General features: G+C 39.9%; 1 protein-coding gene across 1 annotated transcript in view; it reads left to right on the top strand.

Annotated features, from left to right (window-relative positions):
- Nucleotides 1–13,162, top strand: part of LOC143285595 (dynein axonemal heavy chain 5-like) — a 150,008-nt gene that overhangs the window by 3,831 nt on the left and 133,015 nt on the right. Inside the window, exons 2-8 of the mRNA XM_076592989.1 lie at nucleotides 2,341–2,475; nucleotides 4,311–4,398; nucleotides 4,844–5,013; nucleotides 5,623–5,824; nucleotides 7,174–7,337; nucleotides 8,063–8,239; nucleotides 12,539–12,652. Coding sequence (XP_076449104.1) covers nucleotides 2,341–2,475; nucleotides 4,311–4,398; nucleotides 4,844–5,013; nucleotides 5,623–5,824; nucleotides 7,174–7,337; nucleotides 8,063–8,239; nucleotides 12,539–12,652 — 1,050 coding nt within the window. The remainder of the gene's footprint in view (nucleotides 1–2,340; nucleotides 2,476–4,310; nucleotides 4,399–4,843; nucleotides 5,014–5,622; nucleotides 5,825–7,173; nucleotides 7,338–8,062; nucleotides 8,240–12,538; nucleotides 12,653–13,162) is intronic.

The following is a 13,162-nucleotide window of genomic DNA, read 5'->3' as shown; positions in this document are numbered from 1 at the left end:
AACAATAGAAAAACCCTTTTTGTGACTGGCCTCTACATGTTCCTGGCCTGTGTGCGAATATTTTCCTTTCATCTGTATACTCTAAATTCTTTTGTACCGTCCCATTTTATATATACCACTCGGATTAACACGGCTGCATCTAAACACTAAAAAAGCACAAATAATCAATCATGTTCCAAACTACAATAAATATTAAAATAAAAGACTGTTGCAAGATGTTTGATAATTTATGATTCTTATTGTACTGAACTTAAAAAAACTTCAGTTTCTGCTTCCCTTGAACAAATTTTTAAAAGAAGAAGAAAAAATGAAAACCGACTTTGGAGGTCAACCTTTTTAGGCACATACTACGTAGTTTCCCATGTTTCACCATTTTGAACAAAAGAGTCCATTGTGCAGTAAATGTTGTGGCGGTGAATAAATGATCCCGGCATCGCAGTTTACCTAGCCTTCATCAGTTCTAAGGGTGTAAATTTTGGCAATATTCACACCCTTCAAATGTCAATATATTTCAGAGAAAAAGAGGGTGGTATAAAATGGCCCAAACGATGTGAACTGGCCTAGGCCAAACTACACTCTGGATATATGTAGCCTGGGCTAGTTTATACGGGGGCGCATATTCTGGCCAAGGCCAGTTTATGTGGGGACACCTTGGCAACTGAGGCAAGGCAAGGCAAGGCAAGACAAGGAGTTTCTTTCGTGTGCTCCCTGGGGGCATTGAAGCATTACAATTACATTCACTCATCTTTTACACATATCCTGTAAATAAAAAGAGGGATGTCAAAAACTAGAAATAGGAATGTCAGTTCTGGAATCATTCAAGTTGGCTACTTTAACTTGAAACGGGAGCTTACTCTGGACAGGGTCGAGTCTGGCCTCAGTGTTTCACCGGGTAGACGGTACTTGCTTTAGATGAAGTCGCGGATCACTCCATACATTAGTAACCCTAGTTGAAGCAAAAGTTTCTTGTATTAGTATTTTAACGTTGTACACTGTTTTCCGTCAGCGTTTCTTATTGAACTGTACTGAGGTGCAGAGAACTGATCCCAAGGCACATGAACATGACCGTTATGTTAAAACTGAGCTTGTAATAATCATATTATGTCTTAATATCCTTCTACCCTGAAGGGAAAATTATTTTGAATAAGTTAATCGATCATTATAAGTCATATTCTTATTTTCGTGTACAAGCTTTGTGGCTCTTCTCTGCACCCTCTGCATTGCAATAGACTAATTGGTGTTTTAAATAAGGGCACTACCACTACAGTTTTTCCCTTCCGTACTCCATACTTATAAACATGGAACGGAAAAAAAAGAAAGAAAAAGAAAGAAAAATGAAAGAAAACAAACAAAAACACACAAAAAACCTTTGTTAAACTGTTAACGCATAACATGCACAAATACCCATAACTACATTACCCCATCTTCATCACTGAATCGAAAACAGACCGCATTCACAGCTTGGGTGACATTTCCGCCACGGCATATAAATCACGTACTGTTCTGAAGCTACAGTCATAATTGTAGAGAAGGGGGAAAATTGATTTGGCTACAAGAACTGGTATGTTACTAAGAAAAGACTATCGAAATTTAAATAAGAACACAACACGCAATGATAACTCTAAAAATGTTACTTGCTCTTCTTTTTGAGCTAATGATCACAGTAGTGAATCAGAACCAAAATGTACGACAGTTGACATCTGATCGAGTTCGTTGACCAACCATTCTTTCGACCTACTGTTATGAAGCAATCATAACGCAGTCATGTTATGTGGAATCAGACATACCGAAGATATACACAAGAAAACGAGAAAACCAGTTAAAAAAAATTTTAAGGTGACAAATGCAGAACAAAAATCTGAATTTCATACAGTATATTGTATGTGCGATATGGCAGAACTAATTTTTTAAATATCAATTTCCACTTAAAACAGTCACGAAAATTGAAAGCAAGCATCAAATCTGTCATCTTGTCTTCAATTTCCATTTCTTTGTCTTGATAGCTTTGCCCCTCGTTAAGACTGAGTGCTTTTCCCTTTTACTCCCCAAACCCCAGCCTCTTATCTTTCTCTTTGTTGGTCTGCCTGTTTACCAGCAGCTTTACCTACCTGTATATTTACAGACCTGCCATTGATTTGTTTACTTGCCTGCCTGCCTACGACTCCGTCTCTCTGATCTCTTAGTGTGTAGATCTGCGATCTCAGCCCATCTACAAAATGTATTGCTGGTCAGTGCACCATGAAGATATACACGTACATGTGTGTGCGTGAGTGTGTGTGTACATGCGTGCGTTCGTGTGTGCGCGCGTGCGCGTGTGTATGTATGTGTGTGTTTGTGCAGGCAAGACTGAGAGAGGAAAGGGAGAATAAAAGGAGCCAGTTGGATCCCAGACATCACTTCATTATCACGGTGGTAGCTGATTTCTTTGCGTTGGAGAGAAATGAAGTGGAAGACAGCTTACTTGACGGCAACCAGGTTTGTGGACAAATAGGCATAAATGGCAGAGCAATTTATGACATATGTGTGTTTTTAAAGCGATCTGTACTGAAAATTGAAACATCTTAATTAAACAAATGAAAAGGTTCAACTTTCTCTGCAGTGCCTTCGCTCGAAGTGTTGTCCTGCAGCAAGAAACGGCATGTGATTTCTCCTTTCTGTCAGGCTTTCTCATCACATGGCTAATGAACCCTTTTTTTTTCTTTTGTTGTTGTTGTTGTTGCTTATGCACAAGGGTCGAATAGGCATGCTACTTTGTTCACTTCGAAGAGAAGTGACAATGAACTGAAATGAATCTGATGGAATAGGTAAACGGAAATTCTAATCTCCCCCCATAGAAATGGTTTTGTTCAGTTCGGATTTCAGGAAAAAACAACAACACCAACAACAACAACTGAGAACGACCGAGCAGGTGTAATAATTTATCATTTATGCAGTGTATGTTCAGCTTAATATGCGCATCCCTCCCTCTCTCTCTAATTAATTAACAAACTAACAACACACACACACACATATATCTTATACATACATTAATGGACATTTATATAGCGCGTTTTTCCAGAAATTCTGCTCAAAGCGCTCTACATTTCGTCCCCCCCTCACCTCTCCACTCCATAACCACACCCCCACCCCCCACGCAGAAAGACGTGGCAGAATATACTCGCGCAATTGAACATTAGAAACCACCACCCACCCACGATGTTCTCTGGAAAACACATTTCTGCAACACGCACTCGCGTACATACACACACGCACACATCCACAATTACCCCACCACACACACAAATGGCAAACGGGCTCCCCACAATAAACCATGCAATTAGAACCAGATCATACCAAGACTAGCATTGAAAAAAAATACTGTTGTTGGTAAAGATGTGTTTTCAGAGCAGGCTGAAAGGAAATCAGCGAGGCAGAATGTCGCAAATTTTCTGGCAGTTTGTTCCACAATGAAGGGACCTGGAAAGAGAAAGATCTCTGACTCTGTTGCTTCTTCTTTACAACAGGGAATTTTCACAGCCTTGTACAAGAGGCAGAACGAAGGTGACGAGTTGGAATGTACACTTCAGGGAGGTCAGAGAGGTAGCGAGGGCCAGAGCTTGAGAGGGCAGAAAACGTCAGATTAGAAAGCTTATATTCAGTTCTTTTTGAAACGGGCAGCCAGTGAAGAGAGTGGAAGAGAGGAGTAACATGTTCAAATTTGGAGGGTCTGAAAATAAGTCGAGCAAAATTGTTCTGAACTCTTTGGAGTTTGTCAGGCGGAGTTTTTGGAATGCCGGCAAGAACAGAGTTGTAGAAATCAATCCTAGACAAAACAAAAGCACAGAATAATGTTTTGGTTGGTTCCATAGACAGGTAATGGCGAATGGAACTATTTCTTTGTAACTCAAGATAAGTTCATTTGCTTGTAGAAATGTGTTGCTTAAAGGACAGACTGTGGTCAAGAGTCACACCTAGACTTCGCGCTGACATGGAGACCAGAATAGCAGTGTTGTTTACCAGAAGAGAACGAGGGAGAGACGGGTGGTTAAAAAACTTCTTGGGGTAGACAAGCAACAATTCAGTCTTTTCATCATTTATTTTAGCTATAGTTTATCCAAGACTTCAAGTCTGCTTTACACTCTTGCATGTGTGCCATCAGTTGATCAGTTTCAGCAATAGAAGCTGACTGATAGAGTCAGAGATAGAGATATTTTTCTATCTATCTACAGATATATATATATATATATATATATATATATATATAGAGAGAGAGAGAGAGAGAGAGAGAGAGAGATTCATGTGTATATGATGTGTCATTGTGTGTGTTCCAGATTGAGACTATGCATCGCTTCATGCATGCAAACGGAGAGAAAAAGCTATTGTTTTATTATCAGGAACCAGAACAAACAGAACAAGATGGTATGTTGTATCCATTTTTCCTTTTTCAGTCCGCTGAAGTTAGTAAGGTACTCAGTCCAGATGCACATCAGTTGATATGATAGAATGATATCATCACACTATTATGTGTGTGCGTGCGTGATCGCGCGCGTGTGTCTGTCTGTATATGTATGCGTGTGTGCGTGTGAGTAAGTGTGTTCAGATTTTATTGTGTTTGCATTTAAATGTGTTCATGTTTGAGCGTATGTGTGTGTCTGATTATGTAAGCTCACACTTTTCAGTGTGTGTGCCCGTATGAAAGACCAGACCCGTGCTTTCTGTTTCTACTTTGTAAGATGGTCATCAGTAGCAGCGCTCTCTCTCTCTCTCTCTCTCTCTCTCCACACACACACACACACACACACACACACACACAGAGGAGATGACAGACTTGGTGACAGTGACGGCCGATATCCCTCGCTCACAGAACAGCCACGTGCCGGGCAACCCCTACAACCCAAGACCAGTCCGCGGGCGGTAAAACCCAAAGCCTTCGTGGCGGACGGTACCAAAGTGCCTTTGCTGGGAGCAGCAGTGGTGGTCACCAGGCTACCCTCGTCTTTCAACGTGGCTCTCACTGACCAGAACATTGTCAAGGTTTTGTTTGTATTTAGCTCCGTTCATGTGTTCTTTTTCTCTGTGTGTGTCTGTCTCTCTGTGTAGATTGCATGTATATAATATGATATATATATATATATATATATATATATATATATATATATATATATATGTGTGTGTATAACAAATGAACAAAGATAAAATCCCATTGATATAAGGGTGACATTGACCACAATTTTAATCCAGGTTACTGGAGAATACGTGACAGAATCACAATGCATTTGCACAAAAGCCGTAGACGTCACAAGACATGCACAACCAAACAAGACACCCGACATAATGGAACAGGGCAACAGGACTGAAACAACATGACAAACTCTGACGGGTGTGTAAATCTCACGGTTTCTGATATTTTGAAGGATTTGCTGTTGCACATTGATCTGTTTAAAACCCAAACACCGCCGGGCGAACTGTCATTCATCATTTTTGCAGAGGGAACACACACACACACACACACACACACACAAACATACACACACACAGATACACATATTTTTTGTTGTTGTTAATGTGGTACTTCATTAAGCTTACACCCATAATCATACTTTTATACTGTCATGGCACTTTAATTTGTCTCACTGTATACAGGAGATCTGTTTTTCGAAGATGGACACTGGTGGAAAAGCAGGTAAAGGATTATTGGGTGCTGCTGAAGATCTTCTTTCAGGAGTCTACATTCCCGCATTGAAAGCCATGGACAAGGGATGGGAGCAACTGGATTCGAAAGATGGCAAGCCCATCAAGGCTGCATTCTTGAACACACTGGAGTCCTTCGCGAGTGTTCTTTCAGGTCAGTCAATATTGAGCGGTTCAGCGACTGTATCCCAACGATATACCCCCAGAAAGAAGTAGGCTTAACCTCTTCTCAAGATATTAGTTTTTGGCTCATTTGTGTGAACAAAGTGAGTCCATGTTTTAACCCCGTGTTCGGTTCTGGGTCTGTGTATGTGTGTCCGTGGTAAACTTTAACATTGCCATTTTCTGTGGAAATACTTTGTCTGCTAATACCAAAAAAAAAAAGAAGCTTAAACAGAGCATGGAAAAAAAAAATCTTCACAGTCATACCAATAACAGGTTGTAAGTCAACCGAATTAAGTCGTATTTCCGAATCATTAACGGCTTATTTCGTCGAGATGTGCTCCGAAATCCGAAAATTCTAAAACCGCTTTCAACTGAGTTTGGCCGACTATGAGGTAGGTTGTGTTCAAAGACGACATGACCTCGTGTTTCTTGTTCATAATTTAAAGGAAAGAAACACAAATTCTGGACAGAACACGTACAGTGATAATAACTACACCATCGACGTGTTTACTGCATATAAATATTCTGAAGTGGACACTGAATTAACTGGAATGAATATAAAAGAAAAATTGAATTGATCGTTTCTTTCAGCCCGTTATATACTGGTTGTGCAGATCAAGAAATCTGCCATGTCTTGCGATGTGCTTGAAGGAGATGGCAACGTCTCCTTTACCGCCGAAATAAAAAAAAAATAATCGAGATATACTGAAATACACAAAAACATGATTTAGATGGCGTTATTACGTCCACTACAATCACATCTATTTATTCCACGAAGAAGAAAACGTCAGCATAGCTGTAAGTTTTAAACTTTGTCATCTGACGTCAGATGTGCCTGCAGCCTTGGGGATTAGTCTGCTTGCATCAGAACTGGAAATGCGTGGTTCGATCCCGCTCGCATGCCTTTTTTTAAATTAAAAAAAAAAATCCCAAGTTTATCTTATATATCATATTTGATACAGAGCACTTTTCAACGATTTTTTTAAATCTCTGTTTTTTTTCTCCACATGATTGCGACCGCACTGATGACACTCATACAGTGTTCATCATCGGCGCCACTCTCTCCAATCAGGACCACTGTCGTTCGTTCCATTACAGTTCAAGAGTAAACGATTCAAGACGAGCTTTTGACTATGAGACTTGCGGTTGCTGCTTTGTCTTTCATCGGTGTTCAGTGGAGCCAGTTAACTGAATAAAATTGTTAAGATCACAACCATGAAATAGAAACATTTCGTTTGGTTCTTTCTTTCTGAATTTTTAATGACATCTCTCCTTTAAAATAGAGTGAATATGGACACATTTCAGTACAAGGTGCAGAGCAAACTTATTTTTGTACAGGGGCTCAAAAATCTCTTGAGGGAAAAGAAATGCTGGCACCTTGCTCAGCCTACGACCTGTCCGGCGTCAAAGTTCCTGCAGACTACATGCGAGTGGCTGCAATGCCTGAGGCGCTGGAGAAGATAGAGGAGTGCATGCGAGGCTGGATTAAGCATATTGAACACGTGAGTTTAAGGGAACAACACTTTTGAGCAATTCTTTCTTATATGAAGATATGAAGATATATATATATATATGAAGATACAATCATCTAATTCATCTATTCATAATTGTCGTTATCTGTTCATTTACTTATTAACTGTTGATCTGCTTGCTGTTGAACTTTTCTCCATGGTGTTCAAACACAGATTTGCGCTCTGGATATATTGAGTTCGATGAGCATGCTGTATTAGCACCGCGCGAGAGAGACGGGGAGAGAATGGGCGTGGAGCAGGGGAAAGTGCAAAGCTGGTTAGTTTGCTGGGTGATGGAAGGGGAATAAGAAGAGGAATGAATTTTGTTCAATTTGGTATTCTTACCATGCATATTTATCCTCGAATGTGTGTAAAAGTTTTATGTTTATGAGCAGCTGAAAGACACTTTTCCATGTTTCACGGACAATTAGAGTTGTATCTTGTATCTAAGGATCCTATCATGACATACGCCTCTACTTCAGTTTTGTGTTGTCTTTCTTTTTCTTTCTTTTTTGACTTGAAGACAACATGTAATAATATGCTATTTTCTAAAAGACAATTAGTTTTTTTTTAAAATTTCGCTGCATCAGTTGAAATATAGTCATTCTGACAGTAGAAAAAAAAGCACGAATGTGCATTTGATAAGTACATTTACATTTTTTATATATTGTAATTCAATAAAAGAAAGACAATGAATGTGTTACCATGTTGGACAGATTCTTGTGAAGAGTGAGCAGATTCGCCAGGAAGCAGATAATGCAGGTCCACGAGTGGAACTTGAGCACTGGAAGATGCACATGGCAAAATTCAACTTCTTACTGGATCAGCTGAAAAGCCCTGAAGTGAAGGCAGTCATTGGCATTCTCCAGTGTGCCAAATCAAAGCTCATTGCTGTAAGTAACATTTACGTTGCACACCATAGCGTTGGAATACATTCAGTGAAAATATTTACCATATTCCGCTAATGGTCGACTTTGTTGAAATTATCGTTCGTGGCTTTAGCGTGGTGGCGCTGTAATCATCTGGGGTTTATGCTTCACTTTCGCTTCAGCCATTTTACTAGTTTTGCGCGTTGTAAGCCGATCATAATATTCCTTTACTAGCCCCATTTCTTTTGTTTGGCATCTGCATCATGCCCGGTGGTTGTTGCTGTGTGTATGGGTGCCCCAGTCGAGGAGGTCATATAAGTTCCCAAATGACGGTTTTCGGCGCAAACAATGGGAAATCGCCATACGACTGTGAATCCTTCAAGGCGACCGACAACAGCATCGTTTGCAGAGAACGCTTTTTAGAATCTGACTTCCAAATGTCAGAGTACACGACTGAAGGTACGTAGTTTTACATTTTCTGTCTGTTTTAAATAAAACTAGTAAAATGCAATGCAAACACTACGTGTAGCGTTACTGGTGGGTGTAGTAGTAGTAGTAGTAGTAACAGTATTAGGTTAGGGACAAAAACATGCTTTGAAGCTTATAAACAGTCCCTTCTTTGATCTCATGACACATTCTCTTACAGACTTTGGTCAAGGTTCGACGCTTCATTACATTTTATTTATTTATCAAACTCTAAAAATCGTTAAGAATTTTGTAGAATTGTCCAGTTGATTCTTTAATGAGTTAGTTGATGGTGCTTGTTTTAAATATGTAGATCAGCAAGCAGATTAAAACAGACTGTTGATCTGCCTACAAGATCTCGTCTTGAGTGTATATTCTGGAAGCTCTTTACGGGAAACAAAAAGTCTCTCTCTCTCTCTCTCTCTCTCTCTGTGTGTGTGTGTGTGTGTGTGTGTGTGTTTTGAGGGGGCGGGGTTGGGGGGTCAGTACACATGGGTGTGAGAGGGGGCTGACACAGTGAAGGAAACAAACTGAAAATAGGTTTCATGCTGATCATTGGTCATTGACACATACAATTTTGCATTGTTTTTTTGTCTTCTTGTGTATACAAGAATGGAAATTTTGGAGACATTTTGCAACTGTGAAGATTTGGATTTCTACAAATCGGGTGAAAGTGTTTTCCTAAAACAACTGGGCTGAATTAATAAGATTGACAACTACGCTGTAGATATGATGCCTTTCAGCTGTACTGCTTTGCTTTTGATTCCATAATGGCCCATAATGCAAAGAGCATTCAGCTTTGATAAGTGTTCTATGTTGCAGAATAAAGTTTAGTAATGATTACATTGTGTTTTCAGTGTTCACCATGACGCAGCAAACATTAACACACACACACACACACACACACACACACACACACACACACACAGAGAAATATATATATATATATATATATATATATGTCATGTACCAACGAGTGCAATGGACAATGTACAAATTCAGTAACAAGTTTTGGGTGGCCTGATGGGGATGCCAGGGTTGGGAATATGAGTTGTTTTTTTTCTGACCTACTAATTTTGAATGATTTGTAGTGAACCAGTCAAATGACCCATAATGTCCTGAACCATACCTAATCTCTATAATGTATTTTGGAAAATAAAACTTGCTCGGCTTGCGATGGGCTGATCCCATGGACGACAGTGGCAGACGTTATGTAATGTGACAGTTATGTAGTACTAGTTTATTAATATTCTTAATTTGACTCATCAGCAAGACAATTAGTTTGACTCATTAGCAAGGTCATGTTTGACTTATTATTTTCTCAGTAATTGAAAGTTGCTCATCAACAAAATTCCTACTTGCTCACTTGTTTATTTATGTGTATGATCAACAGGCACGTGCCGAGAACACAGATATCTGAAAAGAACAGAGTACCTAGTGTTTTTGCATGGACAGTGCAGAAAACTCCGGCACAACTGAGAAAACAGACAGCTGCAACAAGAAAGTGAAACAGTGAAAGCTGCTGATCAGTGGGCACCTGAGCAGGCTGGAATGGCCAAGGAATATGAAAAAAACAAGGTATATTTCGATTAAGATATCCATGTTGCTGCAGAGGAGGATCTCATGACTGCTGTGGAGGATGAAGTGACACAGACTTCATATTCAGGTTCAGATCTTCTGCCAACTGAAATAGTAGCTGTGGCTGGAGAATGCAGAGGTGACCAGAGGTGATACCACTACCTGTTCAGCACCAACAGTTCTAACACTGAAACTGACATGACTGTGAAAGAAACATATTTGTGTGTGAATGCCATCAAACACTCTGACAAACTGGTGAATTTTTATACAGGGATGGAAAATAATGTTACGTTTTCACATGGTTTTTGGTCTCTTGGTAAAAAAGGTCAATCAGTTACAATATGCATGTACAGAAACTGTTAGCCTGGTAGATAATGTGTCCACCTAGGAATGAATCTGACGGCACTGGTCTGAAACACACAGTCGCCAGTATTTTCTCCCCCTCCACTAGACCTTAAGTGGTGATCTGAACGCTAGTCATTCGGATGAAACGATAAACTGAGGTCCTGTGTGCAGCATGCAGTTAGCACACGTAAATGAACCCACAGTAATAAAAAAAAGGCCTGGCAAATTCTGTAGAAAAATCCACATTGACATGAAAACAGATAAAATTGCAGATCTACAGACAAAATACTAAAAAAAAGAAAAAGAAAAAAAAGAGTGAGTGGTGCTTTCAGTGTAGCGACACTCACTAACTGCCTAGGGCAGCCTGAATTTCACAAGGAGAAATCTACCGAGACAAAAAAAGTAGAACAATACAATACAAATGCGTGCATAATGATCTTGCGACATGTTTAATCCCATTCCACATTTTGAAAGAGTAGGCCATCATATACCACTGCGACGGATGGAACATATAACACAATGCATGCATCCTGTGTACTAATAATGGCCTACATGAATACCAGTGATTGTGGGACAGGATAAGAATCCCCAATTAGAAGAAATCCAGAAATACGGCTAACGAAAACCTGGATGACATGTGTTTATCTTTGTCTCTCACCCAAAAGCATGGGAATGTTGTATACTTACTATACAAGGAAAACAGTTCATTCACTGTAAGGGGGGACAGATAGACTCAGAATATGAAATAAGACCAGAGCAATGCTACTTATTTCTGACAGAGAAACAATGCCACTTGTCAGTGAACATGTGTCTAGCAAAGCAATGTCTAACAGAGCTGCCGATGGTTTCATAGATAATCACTGGTTCACAATCTCTGAATCTTGAGTCCTGTCTGGTGTCAACATCATAAGGTTTCAGCAAATGCAGTTTCAACAAAACCTTAAAATGTTCATAAAAATAATGGAAATCCCACTCGATTATAACGCCACCACGCGGCGAACAGGGGAAGACAATTCAAGAAAAAATCGCTCATTGGTTCAGTTGAAAGTATTGATGAACGTTACCGTAAAATATAGGACTTTCTTACTTTTTTGGAATGTTACCTCGAATGTGAAGCTTGACAATAATATATATTCTGTGTTATTCATCATGCCAGAACTCTTTCATGAAAATGCCATAAACTTCCCAAATATCATTGCGGCACGCCAGAGATAGCTAAAATCGCTAAACGATTTTTTCTTTTTCTGTATGGCAAATTCAGTAGGAAAGACAATGTATCATGAAGAATATGCCTGTCTTGTCTCGGTCTGTTTTCATCTCCACGTTTGTAGTTCATGCTTGAGCACTGTTAGTTTCCCAGGCTTTGAGATTAGGCTTTGCAGTCAATTGCATATAGTTCTTTCAGGGAGTAGAATCAAAGGAAGACATGATTTTTTCGCTGTTGATTCCTGACATGAAGCAGGGAAATATTGCGTAAGAAATATGGCCACAGACACTTTTGTTGAAGCTGGAAAAAAAATTGGACTTTGAATCAGTGGATTCCATAATTCTCACACTGCACATAAGAAATGAAGCCACATAAACAAATTATTTTTGATAAAAATTCAGAGATGGATCAGAAGACGTGCAATTTGATGCATCAAATTATTTTTGATAAAAACTCAGAGATGGGTCAAAAGATGTGTAATTAGATTCATCTTTAAAAAGAACTGCTGTACATGAATCACCTCCATCCAATGATCTAGCGATGGGGGCTTAATGACTAATTCAAAGGAAAGCCATTTTCAACTGGATTCTGAAAAATCGACACACAGTGCGCCTGAACAGTGAAGTGTGAACGAAAGGATAGTAAACTACCTGTTGGACACACACCATTTATCTGTTTGTAGGGTGATTTCTGACATCCCTTTTTGCTGTGCTGGTGTGTGGTTCCAGAAATGGAGGGAACTGGACGGTCGCATCACGGACACAGCCAACAGGGCCAAGGACAACGTCAAGTTTCTGTACACTCTGGAGCAGTTCTGTGATCCTCTGTACAATAGTGATCCGGTATGTATCTTTGTTTTTCTTTTCTGTTATTTGGGAGGCGCCGTAACAGTCAGCTAGGCGCTCGATTTCTGATCCAGTTTTCAGCTGTGATCAGGGTTCGAGTCCCAGTTACGGCATAGTGTTGTGTCCCTGGGAGAGTCATTTTATCCCGACTTTCCACGCTCCACTCATGTGTGGAAGGTAAAAACGGCGGAAGGAGAGTACTAGATCCTGCCTTCCTATTCCGAGCCATAGAAACAGTAGACATGAATTCACCGCCCCGATGGCTGTAAAAGGCTATTGGACCTTTAACATGTTATTTGTGTGTGGGGGCCGAGAGAAACGGATTGGAGAGAGGAAAGGGGGAACACACACACACACACACACACACAAACTTCGCGCTGGTGGGGCAGTAGGGGCTCATTTAAGTATATCGAAAATCGAAATTTCGCGGCTCAAATATTCATTTATTTATTTATTTTCGTCCTCTTTCTGCGCCAACGCGCACACAGTCACACATACAAATTAGCA

This window comes from Babylonia areolata, chromosome 9 (genome assembly GCF_041734735.1).
Source record: "Babylonia areolata isolate BAREFJ2019XMU chromosome 9, ASM4173473v1, whole genome shotgun sequence".
Lineage (NCBI taxonomy): Eukaryota > Metazoa > Mollusca > Gastropoda > Neogastropoda > Buccinidae > Babylonia > Babylonia areolata.
The sequence above is the reverse complement of the archived record's forward strand: the minus strand, read 5'-3'. Positions and strand labels throughout refer to the sequence as shown.